Source organism: Lepidochelys kempii, chromosome 8 (genome assembly GCF_965140285.1).
Source record: "Lepidochelys kempii isolate rLepKem1 chromosome 8, rLepKem1.hap1, whole genome shotgun sequence".
NCBI lineage: Eukaryota > Metazoa > Chordata > Testudines > Cheloniidae > Lepidochelys > Lepidochelys kempii.
In genome coordinates this window covers 14,816,146-14,837,975 of record NC_136387.1, presented here as the reverse complement: position 1 = coordinate 14,837,975, position 21,830 = coordinate 14,816,146, and the positions used below count along the sequence as shown (strand labels likewise).

Genomic DNA, 21,830 nt, shown 5'->3' with positions numbered 1-21,830 from the left:
CACTCTTCCGTAGACTCCGGTACTCCACCAGTGAGAGAGGCGCAGGTGGAGTCTTTGGGAGAGCATCAGCTGTCAACTTACCACAGTGAAGACACCGTGGTAAGTAGATCTAAGTACGTCGACTTCAGCTAGGTTATTCACGTACCTGAAGTTGCGTAACTTAGATCAACTCCCCCCCACCCTTCCCCCGTAGACCAGGCCAAAGGGTGATTCCTTAGGGCCTGACCCTTCATGCTGATCACTGGGAGCTGAACTGCTCATTACCATGCAGACCTGGACCCTTACTTGGTAGGCATATGCTCACTACTGATAAATGAAGATGGGCCTAATTTGTTTTGCTTTTATTCCCACCACAGGTCTGAGTTGAGCTGTGCACTATATGGTTAAAATCACACACCTGTATTTTCCATCTTAAACTGTGGGTTCCTTTTCCAGGGAAACTTGCCAGATATACAGTCTGGACTGCAAAAGCCCTAAAAGAGGAAGACAATGGAAGCTGCAGCAAGTAGCAAAGTAAGAAGGAACAATCTCAAACATGCAAGCTGCCCAATTCCGTTCCGGTGTTAGTGGTTGCAATTTCATCAGCTAAAGCCAAGTTTTACACTTGCTTACAACAGGGCTGACTTTGGCACCTCATAGCTCCAAAATATTTAAAAATCTTCAAAAATTCACTAGTGGGCACTGTTAGTATATAGGCCTGTTTGTTAGCCTGCAATAGGATTTTGAGTTTCACCAGAGACTTCCCTTCTCCCACTCCAGCTCCTCCTCCACCAGTGAAGATTTGTGAATGTGGCAAAGGAATTTAGATTTCAAAGTAAAGTCCTGACCCCATCACATAAGACCTCTTTTACGCTGACTCGCAGCCTGGAATTGGAATTTTTGTTCCTGAATTAAGTGATGAGAGATGCAATAGGGATGCTGAATGCACATTCTGAGTGTGTAGGGTGCAGCATAAAAGAATCTAGGCACTTTCAGTGCATGTATAGCAAAGAATTATCAAACAGCATACTTCAAAGGAGACAAATACAAGGACTATTTTAACACTTGCCAAGTAACCTACAGTAATTCCACCCATCACCCTGGGCCACGTTCTAGTACCAACTAAGTCAATGGCAAGACTTCCAGTGACTTTAAAGGGGCAAAGATTTGGCTCAGTAATTTTTTAAAAAATTACTTATAAACAAAAAAGCAGTACTGAGCAATTATTAAAAAAATAAATCTTATGCTGGCCCTCTCTCCCACCAGCAGCATCTGCTCCAAACCATGCTATAAAATTCCAATTTGGATGTCCCTAAGGTTCAGGGGGAGGAAGAAAAGTTTACCATACACATTTCATGCAGCAACAGAGGGCTAAATCCTGTCTTTTGAGTGGATTTGAAGTTTGATGTGAATAGCTTGCACAGCTCTAGTCTACATAGAATGTTCTTTCTCTCAGGATTCTCTGTGCTATAGTGTTCTCTGCATTGTTGGGTTCTCTTATCTCTTTGGGGGATTTCTATACTAATTAAGGGTTCTGTCTTCCAGGGTTCGTCTCTGACTCATCTTGCACTGTATCCTATAATATTAGATGAAAAATGAGATGATGAACCAGACTGTGGCTGCTTGACTGCCACAAACAGAGGAACTACCTTCTTGAAGCACAATATATGAAAGTTCATTTTCATTCCCCTGCACCATGAACTAATATATTTGGGAAGGAGGAAATATTACATGAAGCAACTGTTTTCTCTTGAACCCCTGTCCTTGGTACTGGAGGACACAATGGTGAGTACAATTCAGTCTTGGTTTGGTCTTCTGTATACTTACCCATCCAGTAAATCTCACCTACATACACTACCCCTATATAGAATTTCAGATATGGCCAGAAGAAGGAGCAAGGACAGTGGTAAGAAATGGAAGAATGAAGTAGGCTATTAGAAGGAATCTTCCCCCCTGTAGGGGGATGATCCCATTAGACCTCTCTTTTTGGTTTAAAAAAAGACACTTCTACTAATTCCCTGCCATCCTACCCGAGACACTCAAGAAGTCAAGCAAGAAATTGCAAACATTGCTACTCTTCTGTCCAGTGAATAATGGAAGGGTGGTTTAGTGTTCGCATCCCAAGACCAAAGACCAGGAGATCGAGGTCCTTTTCACAACTCTGCCATTGGGCTCCTGAGGAATCTTGAACAGGTTACTTAATCTCAGGTTTCCCCATCTGTATCTGAGGAAAATATTATTTACCTACCTTACTGTAATTTTGGAAGGCTTTATTTTTTATTGTTTGTGAAGCACTTTGAAATCATCAGACAGAAAGTACCATGGTAGTACAAAGTATTTATCACGGAGCACGTGTGTTTCTAGTGGGGTCCCAAAAGGATCAGTTCTTGGCCTTATGCTATTTCATGTTTTAACAATGTCCTGGAAGGAAACACCAAATCGTCACTGATAAATTTTGCAGATGATGCAAAGATTGAGGAAGTAGTAAATAATGAAGAGGACAGATCACTGGTACAGAGTTATTTGGTTCTCTTGGTAAGATGGGCACAAGCAAACAATGTGCCTTTTAATATGCCCAGATGTAAAGTTATACATCTAGGACTAAAGAATGTATGCCATACCTACAGGATGGGGGATTCTATCTTGGGAAGCAGTGACTCTGAAAAAGATTTGGGGGTCATGGTGAATAATCAACTAAAAACATGAGTTCCCAATGTGATGCCATGGCTGAAAGGACTAATGCTCTTCTTGGATGTATGAACAGGGGAATTCTGAGTAGGAGTAGAGAGATTATATTAGCTCTGTATTTAGCATTGGTGTGACCACTCCTGGAATACTGTGTCCAGTTCTGATGTCCACAATTCAAGAAGGATGTTGATAAATTGGAGAGGGTTCAGAGAAAAGCTATGAGAATAATTAAAGGATTGGAAAACATGCCTTATAGCAATGTACTCAAGGACCTCAATCTGTTTAGCTTCACTAGATATGGTTTAGGGATGATTTGATCACAGTTTGTATACCTATATGGGGAACAAAATTTGCTAATGGGCTCTTCAGTCCAGCAGGCAAACGTATAACAAGATCCAGTGACTGGAAATCGAAGTTAAACAAATTCAGACTGAAAGTAAGGCACACATTTTTAACAGTGATGTTAATTAACCACAGGAAAAATTTACCAAGGGTAGTGATGTATTCTCCATCATTACACATTTTTAAATCAAGACTGGATATTTTTCTACATGATATTCTCTAGTTCAAACAGACATTATTTTGGGGACGTTCTCTGACCTATGTTATGCAGGGTCTCAGACTAGATTATCACAGTCGTCTTTTCTGGCCTTAGAATCTGTGAATCATCACAGCCAGTGTAAGATAAGAATTTTAAATGTACAGCACAGCTGATCTGAGAGTGGAAGAGAACTGAGGTGCCCAATGGAAGGTAAATTATAGCTCCTCAGGTACATTTTCTGCATCATAGCAGCGGACTGAATATGCATTAATTTTAATCAACTGTAGTTCTCCAAATCTCACTTTAATAAAGTTCTCAGAATGTTATGGAAAAACCTTTTCTCGGGTGTATTTCAGCAAGTTTCCCATAAACTTACCGCAGACAAGTTTAGAAAGTATAAAACAGCAAATTGTGCCTAAAGCTGCAGTTCCTCTTTTTTTAAATGTGTCTTTGAAACAAAATATTAGGTAAATGAGATTTCTCCATAATCTGCATCATACTAGCAAAATTGGGGTTCTACCCGCATACAAATGCTGCATGATCATAACTCTCTGTGAGTCTTAGCAATTAAGTAGCCCTCTGTTAAACTGAGGTTTCCACAATCATTAAACCCATTTTAATCATTGTTCACTTGGATAAGGACCATTTTTTCTCCTGACTTGATGGCTTATCAAAATCTACCCATGTTTTAAATGTTGCATATCGGATGACTTCCCTGGACTTCTGATTCAAAATGTTGGGAGTGATTTAAGTTATGCTATGCAGTCTGCTAACTGCAAACTAGAGTAAGCAGTGATGGGAACTTTTAGTTTGGGAACTCAGCAGTTCGCCCCCAAAAGATGGGATATCATGTAGGACTCAGGTTAATTTAATAATGGGTAGATTTTTCAAAAGTACCTAATGGAGCTAGGCACCCAGCTCCCATCAAGGAGATTATTTGGTGAGACTAAGCGATAACATGGAAGGCTATTTTAATGTATTTTGTGCCTCATGTTTGGTCTGGCAGTGCTGGTAGTTTAAAGGAATACGCAGTGTAATATTGCCAGTCACCTATAGGACTCAACTGATGAGATGTCACCTAGTATTAGAAGTTAGGGGTTAGAGTTTACATCAACTGCACAGAAAAGTGATAGGTGGAGATCGCTAGAAAGTTGGGTGAAAGAGGAGATTGGTGCAGACACAGTCTGCCCTAATTGGCATTTGGTTATTGATCAGACTGGAGGAGAATTTGAGGGAAGGAGTAGCATATGGAAGACAATGCCTGTCCCCCATGTGCACAGTTTAGCAGTTCCCCGCTTAGATTCCCCCTGGTCTTGTAGTGGCATGCAAGGGAGAGGCTAGCAAAGTAGCTCCTTGGGAGACGGAGAGGGGAGAATCCCACAGAGACAGCACACCCAGCTGACAGAGGGAGGGGCTGAACACCAAGCTGGTGAGGTTTTTTCTCTTTACAGTCAACAGGGTGGAAAGTTAGTTTTTCAGGAGACAACATGAAAATCATGTGGTCTGTTACTCATTTCAGTGGGTAGTTTAAAGGGGGGAGGTGCAGAGTCCACTCATTTAGACTGATAGGAGGTTGGAGCAGTTTAGATATCCTGGTGATGAGCACAATTTGAAAATAGTAGCTTTCCAGGTAGTTATATTTGATACTAGCAGGTAGGTTGCATTTGTTCCAGAGATGAGTGATGGATCTGACTGACTCAGAGATGTGAAGGATTTTAATCTTTTTGTAATGAAACGGAAGGTGAGGTGATGAGATCTCGATGGGTGTGAAAGTGGGAGACAGCATTGACTTTGAAATGTAGGGAAGTGCTGAGTCACTTTGTGTTGAGCCATGTCCTGTCATAGAAAATATTTTCCAACCCCTGGGTCAAGGTGATAAAGCCTTTACAGAGATAACTAGGGAGAGGTGGTGCCATTTCGTGGATATATCACATTCAACAAAAATTTGGTTAGAACAAGAAATTGAAGAAGAGTTTTGATTTTCCCATTCAGAATGTCGGTTTCATTTTTTAATTTTAGAGAATAAAATATAAAAAAATGTATAAGTCAAAATTGGAACAAAATGTTTTGATCTTATCAAACAAAATGTTTCAATCTACCCCAAACAAAGATTTTAACAGAATTTAAATGTTTACAGGAAATTACTAAATTATTTTTTCATTTTGGAATGAAAGGCATTTCAAAGTTGTGAAACTCCCCCCCCCCCCAAATGAAAAATCCGGTTCCCTCACAGCTCTACTCCAGATCTCCCAGTGGCTGAGATGCTTCCCCAGCAGCCTGGGTACCCTCTCCCTGCACTGAGTCTGGAGAGCAGGGAGCAGTTTGCATGCTAGCACTGTGGAGTAACTGTGCTGATGGGTCAAACCAGCTTGATCTGAGCACCCCATCCTTCAGTTCTGAAAACCCAATAACAGTGCTACACTATCACAATTTTAGAAGTGCAAGAATTACCTAAGGAGAATCCGTTTCTCTTGCTGGAAAGCTCCCACCACTCTCATTCCTTCTACTGTAAAGAAAAACATGGGCCTTTCTCTACATTGGGAATTCTGCACCAGTTACAGCTGGCATAGCTGCACTGGTGCTGGTCCCTAATGTAGACAGGCAAAGCTGTAAAAGACATGATGTGCTCCAGTGCAGTTTACCCTGGTTTCCAGGAGGGATAAACTGCACTGGTACAAATCACAGCTTATCGCAGTTTAGCCTGTCTGCTATGCAGGTTTGCCCTAATGCATCTCCATCAAATGTTGAAACCCCCAGTCTAACCAAGACATTTTATTTTATTGTCACAGCTACCAACTCCCACACTTTGACTGGCAAAGGAACAGCACATGTGACTTCACCACTGGCCAGCCCTAGAATGCTCTGTGCCTCTGCTCTTTCTGCAAAGCCCTTCTCATACCCAGCAGCTGAGAGATTAATTTTCTGAGACCAGTACGTTCAGGAAAGGATGGAATAACTTACACCCCCAATATGCTTTGTCCAAATGTGCACCACACACCATGAAGACCAACTTGGCTCTCTGTTCTCTTGCATAGTCCTTCGCCGTATATGAAGACCTGAACATTTCCAGAGGCTCTGAGTGCCTACGGCTCCCATTGGCTTCAGGTGGAGTTTAACTGCTCAGCAGCTCTGACAATTGGGGCCTTTAGGAGCATTCTGGTGCATTGCTGCTGCAGGGCACAATATTTGGGCAATTTCTTTGGACACGGGTTAAACCACCAAATAAAGTTTTTCCCCTTCCCATCCCCTCTTTCCCCTCCCACTCCCCCTTGCTGCCTGGGCTGTTAGGTTTCCGGGGGGGGAGGGGGAAATGGCTCATGTGCACATTAGTGAGCCCTACCCAAGTGGGATATACTGCCCCCTTTAAGAAGAAGCTAGAGGTCCCAGAGGAAGGGGGATTGCTAAAAATATCGTCCTATGCCGTGGGAGTAATTGACAAGCATGCTGTGCCTTGGAGCAAGCGGAGTGGTCGAGTCCCTGCTGGTGCCACTGTCTCAGTCTCTGCAGTGAATGTGCTGCAGTCCTCCCCCTCCTTCCCCCCAACCCTCCCCCCCCACACACACTCAGTCTCTTCAGGCTGCCCATGCTGCAGCCAGATCCAGCAGGCATGCTCACCTTCTTCCTAGTGTCTGGTGGCTCCATCTGGCTGTTTATGGGTAAGTGCTGCTCTAGCTCTCGCCATTCCTCCTTGATGTTGCCTTTTCAATCCCTTTCTTGGCATTTATTACTATTCCCTCCCCCCTGTTCTGTATTATTTTTCATCCTCTCCTTTCTATTATAATCAGAATTAGGCTGCATGAATGTTATATCAGCAGAGGGGATGCTGTTTCGGTCCAGCAAGAGAGAAATGACAGCTCAGGACCTTTACAAATTAGGCCCTTTGTGAAATAACCTCTGTGCATTTGTCTTTACTCTGTTTCAGCTACTCAGCACGTTCATATCTTCTCTCTACCCTTCCCCCCCCCCCCCAGCAGTACAGTAAGATTATTTCCGATACCTTTAGAGAAAAAAGAGGCAGAGAGAAACATGCAGTTAAAAGCTGAGATGGTTTAATCCATAGATGAATACTTAATATAATGCTGCATACATGTAATCTGAAAACTGCAGTGAAATATTAATGCAGCTTGATAAAGTAATTATAGCTGTGTGCTCAATTGAAAAGATTACATAATTCCTCTCCTCTGATCTCGCTGACTTATTCAGCTAGGTCCATCCTATATAATTTTGTTCAGATAGGGCTTTTTTCTCCTTATTATGTGTGTATGAGTAATGGGGGTGTGTACATATCTATATAGGTATATATCTAGAGAGTAGAGAGAATATATGCCATATTGCTTTGTTTGAACAAGCAATGACTTAAAGAGTGTCAGATCAGGCCAGAAGAATTACTGCATTCGTGTAATAGGTGTTCTTCTCTTTGGTACTTAAAGGCTCAGCTTTAAATGGTTGTAATCTGCTGCATAGATTCAATATTGAGTACTCCAAATGTGAGGGGTGGGAGGGGGAGGGAAAGAAGATGTTTCTAAGGAAAGGTAACTTCTAATATTTGTGCTTTATTTTTCTGACTAATAATATACTTTTCTCTAGACAAATACAGTCATCCAATTAGGAAGAAATGCAAAAAGGGAATGGTTTTAAAATGTAGCCTCTCTCTGCAGCGTTGGGTTAGATGTTCGAGCAAAAGGCACCAGAAACAGCATAGCTTGCAGTCGTGGTTAGTGCTCATATTTACTCTGCTTCTGTGGTTTCATTTTAGGAAAGGGAATATTTTAATGCTGAAACAAGTGAGTGCGTAATATCACTAGCCTAAATTTTGCTCTCATATATATGCTGGCTACTTCCATTTAAATTGGTGATCTTTTGTCTGCTTATACCAGGGCCTTTAATCTGTTCCCACTGAAGTCAATGAAAAAACTGGCCCAGTGCTGAATTTGGCCCAGTGGAAATTGCATTTGCGTATCTGAAGGCAGAATTTGGCACAGTGACTTCAGGTAAATATATAAGGCCATGCTAGGGCTGCACTTGTTTCATAGGCCCAAAGACTGCCCTGAGTTACACTCCTGAATTCACTGGCGTAGAACAGAATTTGGCCTGTGCAGTGAAAGCACATGCTATGCAAGCATCTCTACCCCGTTCTCCGCATCATCTCCTGTACTAATCAGAAACTGGGGGTTGGACTCCACCGGTTTGGGCATTTATTTTGCTCAGTGGAGGCTCGTGTCCAAATGCATTTCACTTGTGAGCCGTTCGATTTGAGCCTGTGTCCATAGAGGCAAAAGTCTGCTGCCTGAACTCACTATGCCCTGTAATCCACATCCTATTTTACTTTACCATGTGGAGGTTGACTTTTATCCAACATTTTGACCTCAAATGAATACATTGCCTTTGAAAGGATGAGGCAGCTTTGTTGCCACTTCGCTGATACCACTATGGAGAAGAAGCAGAAGTGGAGATTCATAGTAATCACTAGTAAGCTCATTTGTTGAAAACGTATGTTGGAAAATAGGTATAAATGTCTGAACTGCATCGACCATAGTGGCTTAGCACTGGGGCAGCTGCATCATTGCTTGCTGTTCTGTAATTCATATACTCATTTTTCTAGCGTGGATCCACCCTCTAAGACACCACTTTCAGAAAAAGGAAGGATTAGCAGCTGTGCTGATTTACGTAAAATGCTGCCTATTACCATCCATTGCAGCCCAAAGCAAATGCTCGAATTTATTTCACTTAAGACTTCCAATCTGATAAGAATTGTCACCACAATTGGTTAGGACTAATCTGCTGAGCTACGTAGGCTTTTTAATCTATAATGTTAAACTTCTAAGAACAATTGTACGAATGAAGCAAAATTGAAGCTATTTAAAATACTGGAGAAAGTGATCCAAGAAAAAAAAAGCAATGTATAACAAATGGTTCCCTATAATTAGTACAAGCTTTCCATTGTCTTAATGGCTATTCTAGCCATAGTACTCCCACTGTAAGAGAAATATTGTAAATAGATACTTGACAATTTCCCATATTACTCCAAAATAAAATACGTGCTCATCTGAAGAGGTTTTCACTTTAATAACAGGGACAGTGGTTAGGGCTATCCTGTCAACATATTATTTCCACATTCAGCTATAGTGGGGCTTCTGTTGATGGTTGTACACAAGGTATATGATTCTGAAAAACCCTCTGCCCCCCTCCCACTTTAAGTGGTCTCTGTTTATCCATGTTATTCCTGCAGATGTTTCCATGTTTCAGACATGGTCTCAGTTAATAACTCAGCAGCTAAGGACATTCAGTTACCTTCTTTAGCCTCCCTTTAGCCTGTACTGCTATAACTTCCCCCCTTAAAGTATGATGTCTCACACACCTTTCTAAAATAGCCCATCAAAGAAAGAGGTGTGCACATAAAATCAAACTAACAGGAAGAAACACCTGTGCTGCTTGTGACCACATGGGGATCTGGTATCCAAAGCTTATGTGTTGAACAATGGCTAGTTCAGGGCCTGATCTTGCAAGCCTTTACTCATGTGCGTAGTCCTTCACAGCCTCATTGGAGTCCATTTTATATGTTCACAATAATAGCTATATTCAGTTTCTTTCAAGCTCACCATATTCTGACGTTTGCTGGATGCTAAAACTTCATGCTAGTTCCCACTCGGGGGCGATCCATCCATTCCACCATAGAATGGTGGAAACCCAGAAACCTTTTTGTAGTCACCAATGTTTTCCCAACCAGCCCTTGTCTATTTCGCCACACAGAGTACAGGTCTGGGCCCTTACCCTGCCCTATAAACTGACCGTTTGGACCCCACACCTGGGCAGGTGTCCCTGCTGGTCAATTGTGTGACAAGATCTTAATACAGGGGGCTCTCTATCAACGAGATTAACAAAAACTGCTATGCCTGTCCAGTGCCAACAAGATCTTCCCGAGCTTCTCCCAGGCATAACTATCGACTCCTGAGAGTCCTCTCCCATAGGCAGGGCAGCATCTCTGATTTGCTTTTGTGTTTAAAAGGCTCGTTTAAGGTGGAGAACTCTGAGTTCTAGTGTATTTTTCCTTAAGAAAAGAAAAATTAAGTCAGAATGCATTTAATAAAAAAAGACGATCACAGTTAAGTGAATAATAGTAACTGGGTGTATGTGTGGGGGAGCAGAAAGATGACAAGGCCTATATTGTGCTTTTTTCAGCCCCTTTTGCTGATGTCATTTACAGTTAGGCAGCAAGAAAGTGTTCAGTGCTGTACAAGACAAAAATTAAGGGCAGTACCTGACTCGGAGGAGTTCACTGTCAGAAAGACAGATGTATAAATCCAGACATTCTGAGGAAATGCTGACTCTTCCGTAACATCAAAATCATAAGTCATATTTGGGTCGTGAAAGCCTTTGTTTAATGTGGGTTAGTGTCCAGGGGCATGTGGTGGCACTGGGTAATTCCATGCCAGTGGACAGCCTAGAAGTCACAAAGATGAGAGTGGGAGAAGGAAACCAAAGGAATTGCAAGCCTGGCATCAAGGATAGAGAGAAGGGGACCAAGGGGCCCATAAGAATTAAGATTGGTTTTGTAGGCCCAGGTGGGTTATGTAGGGCCTTGAAAGCAAGGATAAAGAATTGACATGGTCAAGATGCTAATTTTATCATTTGTGTTTTGAATAGTACTGTGAGATTTGAGGAGACCAGGTAGGAAGAAAATAAATCAGTGAGAATAGCCAGAGCATGGACAAGTGTTTTGGTTGATGGGGGAGGGTCTACCCTGCCAGAATACCTTGGGGGTGATGGTCAATCATTCACCATAATTGGCCCACAACTTCCGCTAAAAAATGGAAGCACATGTACTCCCTCCATACTGGCCCAGCTTTGCGAGCCATTGCAGAATGGGGATAAGTCGATGTCCCTACCCCCTTTGAAGAATTTAGCATTGTAGTGTTATATTCTCTGCTCCTTGAGAGTCACTGAGCACAAGGACTGGGATTATGGCTAGCCCATATGCAGGGGCACAAGATAGAGGGAATTCTTCCTGTGGCTTGTCCCTCTCTCCCAAGGCCAGCCACAAGATGTCCTAAAATATTTTTCAGTTCTTATCTGCAAAGGAGTCAGAAGGTTAATGCTGCAATTAAGCGCCATAGCACAGTCTAGAAATCTCCCTGCTTACCAGAATAGAGTAGCTTGTGGGGTTGAGCCATAATGACTCCTTAAACCATAGTCCCCTGATTAAGAAATATTTTCTGATATACCTTCGGGATTGAAGCTTGGTGGCCACCTGACGTTGTTCAGACTAAGTGATGAAATGATACCTTGAATGATCACTTCTGTCGACAATTTTTTTAACTTATGCTGCTTTTTAGAGAAAACTCTTGTCATTTGAAGTGGGGATGGTTCCTCAACAGTCTGCCTAGTTGGCTGCTGTGGAGCTTGGGCCCTCAGTCTCCTGGGGTTAGATTCACAAAGGGACTTGGGCATTGCCATCGTCAGCATTACAATACCTAACTCTAGGCACCTAGCATATCACTGGGATTCAGAAAGCCTGAGCTAGGGGAAGTTGAGGGGAGATAGGCCTGAAGAATGGGATTCACAAAAGTCAGCTCCCCACCTAAAATAGCCAGTGGTAGCTGCCCAGAAGAGGGTAGTGTCCTAAGTCCCGCCCCAGCGCCTCTGTGAGGGAGTTTGACTGGAGTTTGGAGGGTGGTGCCTGCCCTCTGTTTGGAATTCGCAGCTGTGTAATCCTCTCCTGGAGTTAGGCATCTAAGGCATTTCTTGCGACAATCCAATGGGGTGGGGGCAGGACCTCCCTTATGACTTTTAGCCCCATTGCTAGGGTACTCACCTGGCTTGTGGGAGACCCTCCATTCAAGTTCCCCCCTCTGCTGGATGATAGGGGATATGAACAGATCTCTGCCATTTCACAGGTGAGTGTCCAAACCACAGAGCTAATGGAGAACACCTTCAACAGGCGAGATTGAGGGAGACCCGCATCAGAATATCCCTTAGCCCTGTTCAAATCTTTTCTCCCTCTCAGGCAGAGCAGGCATTTGAACTGGGGATCCCCCACATCCCAGGTGAGTACTCTAACCTTTGGGCTAAAAGTTGCAAGGGAGATCATCGCCCTCCCCTGTATGGGTATTTTGTGTGGAGATAGGCATACTCCGAGCTTCCCTAATGGATCAGGCCCTGCTGGTGAGTTAGGCAAAGGAACACCTATCTTCCCCCAGTTTGTGAATCACACTGTGGCTTAGGCATCCAGAGAGCTCAAGTGAGGCAGTGCAGAGGCTAAAACTTAGGCACATAGGGAACTCTCACTGCAAAAACTTAGGTGCCAAGTGAGGTTAGGCACCGACAGCATTCGGTAGCAGCTGAGCAGGGGTTTTGTGAATACCAGTGGTGTCTAAATCAAAGATATAGCCTATTGAAGTGGCAGTTAAATTTGTGAACCTACCCCTTGGATCCTCAACAGCCTGCAGGGTGACTGGTGATTTCTGCACACAGGGTAGTGTATCTGCCCCTGTTGTAAGAGGGGAAGAATTGCTCATGCGTGAGATTCCACCCCAAGACAAGGAAGAACAAGAAACCCGAACATGAGGTGGATGCTTTCAGAGACACCAGCACTGGAAAAGAGGTACAGTTTGCCCCATAACTGTGATACCACCTTTTTTGCTGGCACTCTTCACTTTGGAACAAGCCTCACGCGAGCCATCTCCCGCACACTGAACTAATAACTTGCTCTACTCTTAGCAAACTTCTCCCATCCCATCCACCCTGCATGAAACTTCCTGCAGTTTCTGGAGCCAGGTGGAGAATGGTAATTCTGTCTGGCAGAGGATTCTGATATTTCACAACTTGGTGGTGTTCTGATTCAGCATAAACAGCCCCCACCCCGTCTCCCTCCTCCCCCCCCATTTCAAAATTCTCCATGAAAGGGAACGGAGCCTTGTTTTGGGACACCATGCTTTCCCTGGCTCCAGGCAAGCCTGCGTGGTGGGATGCTGAGGAGCTGGAGTCTGTAAGCCTGGGCCACTGAGGAGCCGTGAGCTCGGGAATCAGGGCTTCCTGGACTTCCAGGCTCTTGGCTCCCTATCATCCTACAAAACAGACTGCTGCTGGAAATATGGAGCCACACTGGCTCACCTGTTTTGGGACTGTCCAAAGATACAATCCTTTTGGCTTGAAGTAGGCAGCAGGATTAAAATGATAATGGATACTTCCTTAAAAATTACTTCCCAGAACTGTGTTTTGGGATCTATCCCATCATTTGGGAAACTCTCCAACTCACGGAAAGCTTGGTCCTCTAGAGCAGAGCTTGTAGCCAAACAACTCATATTGCTTAGATGGAATAGGAGATAGAAGCTGGGCTCAGCTTGGCTGACCTAGAGAACAGGTGAGACAGGGTGGGTGAGGTAATATGTTTGTGGGACCAACTTCTGTGAGTGAGAGAGACAAGTTTTCGAGCTAACTCAGAGCTCTTCTTCAGGTTTTGAAAATGTACTCAGAGAACAAGTAACATTTCCCAGAAGAGGGACCTCAAACAAATTTGAAAAGATTTGGTGTAACTTTTTAGAAACCTTTGATTAACTCCGTCCCACTCCTTTACTTTTTTTGTTCTCTTTGTTCTTTTTGCTGTTCTCTCCTTCTTTGGGGGGGAGGGGCGAATGTTTAAAAAAACTTAAGATTATGATTTAGAGGAATACAAAACAAAACCCTTAATGCTATTTGCCTGTACTCCAATATTCTCTCCTATCAGGTGCGGGGCTTATGCCACAAGTCCTCTCTTGGCACTGCAGGACAAACAGTAATGACAATCAGGACCGGATTAACCTTTTGTGGGCCCAACACCAAACATATTTGTGGGCCCCCATGAGGCTTTGGAGCATGGTGTGGGGGAGGACAGTCCCCGGAGTGAGGGGCCGGCCAGAGGCAATAGGGCATGGTACGGCGGGTGCAGCTCCACTTCACCCAGCCTAGTGCAAGGGCAATGTTTACAAACCGGCAATTGCCAGACACGCACTGGCCCACCTGGCTCTGTGCTGCCAGCATGCCCCTTCCCCTCAGGGGTGGGCCCATGCCACGCCACACAGCCTCCCCGTCCAACACCCCCTGACTTCCTATGCCAGTGCCCCTGACACCTGCTATGCCCAGCGCCCCTCCAGACCTCTCACCACAAATGCACAGTGCCCTGCACACCACCACCCTGACCAGTGCGCCTCTCATACCCCCACAACTGCCCAACACCCCACACAAAACAATCCACTCCCTAGCACCCCAACACACACAGATCTCCACTACTACCCACTACCCAGTGCCCTTCCCCACAGCCCCACCACCACAGCTACACAGCACTCCACACAGACCCCCCCACTGGCCCAGCGCCCCCCCAGCAGACCCCCTCACTGCCTAGTATCCCCAAACATACAAAATTCCCCCACTGCCCAGCACTGCCCCCACCCTCTCACACTGTTTTATATCCTCCTTGGACATATTCAGGAATTGCTCCTGTATCATCAAATCCCACATTCCTCCAAAGTTAGTTACAGCCCGTCCGTTGAGCCATTTATCAAACAGATCTGTCATCTGGTTTACATAAGCCACATTGCTTAGTCCAGGTCCTCTCTTAAGGGCTCTAAATTTTACTCTGTAAGTTTCAGGTGTAACTTGAAATTGTTTTAAAACCAAATCCTTGAATTTATTATAGTCAGAAGCCTCCTCAATAGGCATCTTATTGAATATGTCCAGAGCTCTTCCAGTCAATTTTGCGACCAACGTGGTCATCTTGTGATCTTCAGGAATTTGATGGAGTGTGCACAGTCTCTCAAAGGTGAGAAAATATCAGCAATATCAATGGATTCATCATACTGTGGACATAGTTGCTCCCATTTGTGGATTGTTGGGGAAGGATTGTTAGGGTTATTTGGTATATTCTGCTGAGCCTTTGCCTTCTCCATCTCCAGTGCATGCTTCTTCTCTTTTTCCTTTGCCTCCATTTCTCTCCTGTGGGCAGCCTCCATTTCTTTTTCTTTTGCTTCCATTCCTCTCCTGTGCGCAGCCTCCCTTTCCTTTTCTTTGGCTGCCATTTCTTTTTCTTTTGCCTCCATTTCCATCTGTCTGAGTTCTACCCATCTTTCATGTACCTTTTGTTTTTCCTCAGCTTCAAATCTGACTAATTCCAGCTTCTGTTGAACAGTGCAGTCTGTCATCCTAACCTCTCTGTTTTTAACTAACTTTACACCCGAGAGTTAGAAAGAAAACAAAACAAACAAAAAAAACTGGCTTGTAAAATTTTGCTGTGCTGTAACCTGATACCTTTTTCTCTGATAGCTGTTCTCAGCCTACAGAAAAATCCTTTTTTTATGCCTGCTCCTCTGTCCCCCAGGCAGAGAGACAGAATCTACAGCTGCAATCACCTTTTACAAAACCTTTTAAAATCCTTCTGTGCTTCTGGTTCAAAATAATCTCTGATTCGAAATGATCTCCGGTTCAAAATGATCACACCGCTCTGCCACCATTTCAAGGTTCCTTCCCCACTCTGAACTCTAGGGTACAGACGTGGGAACCTGCCTGAAGGATCCCCTAAGTTTATTCTTACCAGCTTAGGTTACAAACTTCACCAAAATGCAAACTTTGCCTTGTCCTTGAACTGTATGCTGCCACCATCAGGCATTTAAACAAAGAACAGGGAAAGAGCCCACTTGGAGACGTCTTCCCCCAAAATATCTCACCAAGCCCTACACCCACTTTCCTGGGGAAGGCTTGATAAGAATCCTCACCAATTTGTACAGGTGAACACACACCCAAACCCTTGGATCTTAGGAACAATGAAAAATCAATCAGGTACCCAAAAGAAGAATTTTAATTAAAGAAAAGGTAAAAGAATCACCTCTGTAAAATCAGGATGGTAAATACCTTACAGGGTAATCAGATTCAAAACATAGAGAATCCTTCTAGGCAAAAACCTTAAGTTACAGAAAAACACAATAACAGGAATATACATTCCATCCAGCACAGCTCCTCTGCGCCCTGGCACTGACAGGCAGGTGGCTGGCCACCAGTCAAGAGGAGCGAGCAGGAGCTGGTGAGTGGATCCAGGGGGCAAAGAGAAGCCCTGTAGAGAGGAGTGAGTGGTGGGGGCGAAGAGGGGATGGAGAGGAGCCAGTGACTCAGGGTGCAGTGCAAGTGGAGCAGGCTTGGCTGGGGCCCTTTTTGAGTGTGGGCCCGGTGCCATGGCGCCACTATAAACCCGCTACTGATGACAATTGCACTTGTATTACTTCAGGTAGCAAAGATATCTGTAGAATGGATACCGGATAGGGGCAGAGGTCTTGGGTAAAGTTGCTCCATTTTTTATATAGTCATCATTCACAGTAAAACCACATTTCAGACGTTGATGTGTGAGCAAGCAATTTACAACATTTTCACGAGAAATGGCTACATCAAACAATTCATCAGAAAAACCTCATTTAGTTGGGAAACTTAAAACACACATAAACATTCTCTTAGATATTTTCTCTGTTACAGGTGATGTGTGGAGGTCAAATGGGGTCATAGTTTTTAAGGCCACAAGGGACAATAGGTCATCTAGTCTGATCTTCTGTGTCTCACAGGCAATTAAATTTCACCCAGTCACCCCTGGATTAAGTCCAATAACCAGGGCCTCCCAGAGGATTCAGGGGGTCTGGGGTCTTCGGTGGTGGGGGTCCTTCCACTCCAGGTCTTCAGGGCACTTCGCCGAAGACATGGAGTGGGAGGACTACCGCCGCTGAAGACCAAGAGCAGAAGAAGCAGTGTAGCACAAGTGGAGTGGGCTTGGCTGGTGCCCCTTTTGAGTGTGGGCCCGGTGCCATGGCACCACTATAAACCCACTATTGATGACAATTGCACTTGTATTACTTCAGGTAGCAAAGATATCTGTAGAATGGATACCGGATAGGGGCAGAGGTCTTGGGTAAAGTTGTTCCATTTTTTATATAGTCATCATTCACAGTAAAACCACATTTCAGACGTTGATGTGTGAGCAAGCAATTTACAACATCTTTACGAGAAATGGCTACATCAAACAAGTCATCAGAAAAACCTCATTTAGTTGGGAAACTTAAAACACACATAAATATTCTCTTAGATATTTTCTCTGTTACAGGTGATGTGTGGAGATCAAATGGGTCATAGTTTTTAAGGCCACAAGGGACAATAGGTCATCTAGTCTGATCTTCTGTGTCTCACAGGCAATTAAATTTCACCCAGTCACCCCTGGATTAAGTCCAATAACCAGGGCCTCCCAGAGGATTCAGGGGGCCTGGAGTCTTCGGCGGTGGGGGTCCTTCCACTCCAGGTCTTCGGGGCACTTCGCAGAAGACATGGAGTGGAAGGACCCCCACCACCGAATTGCCGCCGAAGACCAAGAGCAGAAGAAGCGGTGGCGAGTCCTTCACTCCGGGTGTGTTCGGTGGCACTGAAGGAGCCCCCGCCACCGAAGTGCTACTGAAGACTCCCATGGGGACCCCTGAAAATGCTTGTGGGGGCCCAGCAGGACCGGGGGTGTGGGGCAAATTGCCCCGCTTGCCCCCCTCCCCGGGCGGCCCTGCCAATAACATATGTTTGATGAAATCATACCCTCCAGAAAGGCTTCCAGTCTAGATCTGAAGATACCAAGAGAAAGAGAACCCAATACTTGGTAGTTTGTTCCAATGCCGAATCACCATCACTGTTAAAAAAAAAATGTGTCTAATTTTGAATTTTGATTTGTGTGGATTGAGCTTCTTGCTATCGGTTCTAGTTATTCCTGGATTAGCCTCCTAAAGCACTTAAGCGCTTTAGAAAAATTGACTCCTAATGAATAAAAATGTAATAAACCTAGGTTGCTCATGGACCATCTATAGTCCGATATGTATAGAAATTATTGGGTAACTTGGAGTAAGGATTGCCTTTGGGTTAATTAGATGGTTCTTCATGGAAAATTTGAAAAGACAGAAAAAAGGGTTAATATCACTGTATGCCTCACTTGCTCTAGTTTATTTAACCGTCTCTGTATGTAAGCCATTGATCTGAATGAATTCTCTCCAGTCGTCTATTGACCTGCGGGAAAAGACTGCATTAGCAGACAGTATTTGCATAAACACACCTAATCTGCCTACAGTGATCAATTGGCATATCTGCTTTAGCAAGGTGATCAAGTTTGGTTGTTTTAGGCTAAAATTCTCTTAAGTCGTGGATGCCGGGGTAAGGAAATGTAGTTACCCTTACTGCATGACTAAACTGTACTTCCTAGGCCCTAACTGAAGGGTCACCTAACTGAGGGGTAGTAAAGTAAATCTAAGTGAAGGTCAGAGGGGGTGGGATAGGAGAGGGCTCTGTTTTAAGGTTCCGAGGTGCTATTTGAACCTTCCCCTCCAGAGTGTAAAGATAGAGCTGATTAGATTCAGTTAAGAGTCCTTGTCTCTTCTTAGTGACTACTAGGGCTGAATGCACCAATAGATTGGTCTAGGGAGTTGAGTCTTCGGTCCCGTGAGGGGACAGTGTGCTGGTGAAAGACACTGTAAAGGAGGAAGCAGCAGTAGGGAGGTTCTCCACCACCCGCTGAAATCACTAAGAACTGGGCTCCACATACATCCTCTATCTCTATTTTAATCACAATTGTTAACAAAGCGAGATAAATACAACAAAAGGGTGGGGAGTCTCTGTGTGCTGTTTCTGTTGTTACAAAGTATCACTTTGAGTCCAAAAACCAAGAGAGCTCCCTCTTAATTAGGAATACCCTGGAATTTAAACTATGGGGAATCAAACTCATTTGTGATTTTAATACAGAACTTCTTTAATATGATCCAACAAGTCCACTCAGTCCTACTTCTTGTTCAGCCAGTCGCTCAGACAAACAGGTTTGTTTTCATTTGCAGGAGATAATGCTGCCCACTTCTTGTTTACAATGTCACCTGAAAGTGAGAACAGGCATTTGCATGCCACTGTTGTAGTCAGCAGTGCAAGATATTTACATGCCAGATGCGCTAAAGATTCATATGTCCCTTCATGCTTCAACCACCATTCCAGAGGACATGCGTCCATGCTGATGATGATGCTTGATAACGATCCAAAGCAGTGCTGACCGGCGCATGTTAATTTTCATGAATTCATTAATTTTCAGATGCCACCAGCAGAAGGTTGATTTTCATTTTTAGTGGTTCAGATTCTGTAATTACCACATTGGGGTGTTGCTCTTTTAAGACTTCTGAAAGCATGCTCCTCACCCTGTCCCTCTCAGATTTTGGAAGGCACTTCAGATTTTTAAATCTTGGGTCGAGTGCTGTGCTATCTTTAGAAATCTCACATTAGTACCTTCTTTGCCTTTTGTCAAATCTGCAGTGACAATGTTCTTATAATGAACAACATGTGCTGGGTCACCATCCGAGACGGCTATAACATGAAATGTATGGCAGAATGTGAGTAAAACACAGAACAGGGGACATACAATTCTTCCCCAAGGAGTTTAGTCACAAATTGAATTAACACATTATTTTTTTAGCGTGCATCATCAGCATGGAAGCATGTCCTCTGGAATGGTGGCCAAAGCATGAAGCGGTATATAAATGTTTAGCATATCTGTCACATAAATACCTTGCAATGCTGGCTACAAAAGTGATATGCGAATGCCTGTTCTCACTTTCAGGTGACATTATAAATAAGAAGGGGATAGCATTAACTCCTGTAAATGTAAACAAACTTGTTTCTCTTAGCAATTGGCTGAACAAGAAGGAGGACTGAGTGGACTTGTAGGCTCTAAATTTTACATTGTTTTGTTTTTGAGTGCAGTTATGTAACAAAAAAAATTGAAATTTGTAAGTTGTGCTTTAACGATGAAGAGATTGCATTATGGTACTTATATGAGGTAAATTGAAAAATACTGTTTATTTTGTTTATCATTTTTACAGTGCAAATATTTGTAATAAAATAATATAAAGTGAGCACTGCACACTTTGTATTCTGTGTTGTAACTGAAATCAATATATTTGAAAATGTAGAAAAACATGCAAAATATTTAATACATTACAATTGGTAGTCTGTTGTTTAACAATGCGATTAAACCTGCTATTGTGATTAATTTTTTTTAATTGATTGATTTTTTTTTGAGTTAATCGCATGAGTTAACTGCGATTAATCGACCGCCCTATTAAATACCTTTAAAAATGTGGCCAGATAGTCCTGAAATGTCTACAGTAGAAAAAAACAAGCAAGATATTTTTAAATCTTTCATATTATTAATTGTTGTTGTTTAATCAAAAAGAAGGAAAGAGGAAATAAGCCCAATTTTCCTTTGCATATCAACTTAAAAATTCCTCCTCTCCTACAAGATGGAAGTATCATTTCTGAAAGAATTGGTATTCAAAGGGATTCACCACACGGCAAGGGAAATCCCCGGTCAGGGAGAGGTGATTTTAAGGTTCTAGAACTGGATGTGACTGATTGCATTGCAAGGAAAATTGAGGTTCTCAGGATTTCCATTTGGTCGCCTATCTGGTTCTGGTGGGATAGACATAATATTTCAGAAATGTCATGTGTGAATTGTGACACAGAATCCATGTCCAAAAATATTATATTTCAAAAGTAATGTGGTAATACGATGAAGTAACTGGGTGAAATTCTGGTCCTCAGAAGTCCATGGGAGTTTTGCCCATTAACTTCACTGGGAACAAAATTTTACTCAGTGATTTTTCCTGGTCTCTTAAGTCTACTGATTAGTTCCTCTGAGGAACAATGGACTCAAGTCATTTGTGGAAGAAGCAGAGGAAAAAAAAGCAACAGTTCTGTGAGGAACTGAGAGGCTCAGAGGACTGACAATTGCAGACAGAACCCTTGACTTTTGGGTTCCCATTTGAGAGCTATATACAGTGGCCAATGTGAAATGAGGTGACAATTTTAGTCCAGTTCCTAGTGGTGAGGCACCCATGACAACCACTATCACAACTGCCTTTGGTGCTCTTGGTGGTAGTTTGAGCAGAGAGACCAAGAACTGACATGGTTCTGGAGTCTGAACAACCTTCTCAGCCATATGAATGATCTTTTCAGAACGGGTTTGTGCTACATTGTCTGGACACTATTGTGCACGGGACTGTGCTTTCATAAATCATGGAGTTCAGTCTTTAGGGTTGCTAGTCCATCAGCAATCATCAGACTGTCTTCACTTTATGGGACAGATCGTTGGGTCCAGGTAAGCTGTGCTAGACAATTGATAGGGCCCTACCAAATTCACAGCCATGAAAAACATGTCACGGACCGTGAAATCTGGTCTTCCCCCCTGTGAAATCTGGTCTTTTGTATGTTTTTACCTTATACTATGCATAATTCATGGGGGAGACGAGTATTTCTCAAACTGGGGGTCCTGTTCCAAAAGAGAGTTGCAGGAGGAATCACAATATTATTTAAAGGATGTCGCCACCCTCATAGGTGCCGAGTTTCTAATCTGCTGGGGAGTACTCCCCACTGGCTCTGCCCCCACTCCACCCCTTCCCCCCAATGCCCCACCCCGCCCTGCTTCTTCAGATCCCCGTCCTGTATCCGCCCCACCTCTTCCCTGCCTCTTCCTGCCCCCACCCTGCCTCTTTCCCACCCAGTTCCACCTTCTCCCCAAGTGTGCTGCACCCTCGCCCCTCCTCCTCCCCCC

The 21,830-nt window shown here is 43.6% G+C and overlaps 1 protein-coding gene across 6 annotated transcripts in view; it reads left to right on the top strand.

The window, feature by feature from the left end:
• Positions 1 to 6,773: 6,773 nt before the first annotated feature.
• ACSL6 (acyl-CoA synthetase long chain family member 6) overlaps positions 6,774 to 21,830 on the top strand; it is a 111,342-nt gene continuing 96,285 nt past the window's right edge. The window contains exons 1-5 of one of the 6 annotated variants that reach the window (XM_073355626.2): positions 6,778 to 6,864; positions 7,796 to 7,922; positions 8,086 to 8,199; positions 12,680 to 12,809; positions 14,880 to 15,002. In XM_073355626.2, coding sequence (XP_073211727.2) covers positions 14,978 to 15,002 — 25 coding nt within the window. In that variant the 5' untranslated portion in view covers positions 6,778 to 6,864; positions 7,796 to 7,922; positions 8,086 to 8,199; positions 12,680 to 12,809; positions 14,880 to 14,977. Of the gene's footprint in view, positions 6,865 to 7,795; positions 7,923 to 8,085; positions 8,200 to 12,647; positions 12,810 to 14,879; positions 15,003 to 21,830 lie in introns of all 6 variants that reach the window. The other 5 variants (XM_073355625.2, XM_073355630.2, XM_073355629.2 and 2 more) reach the window with 5 other exon arrangements.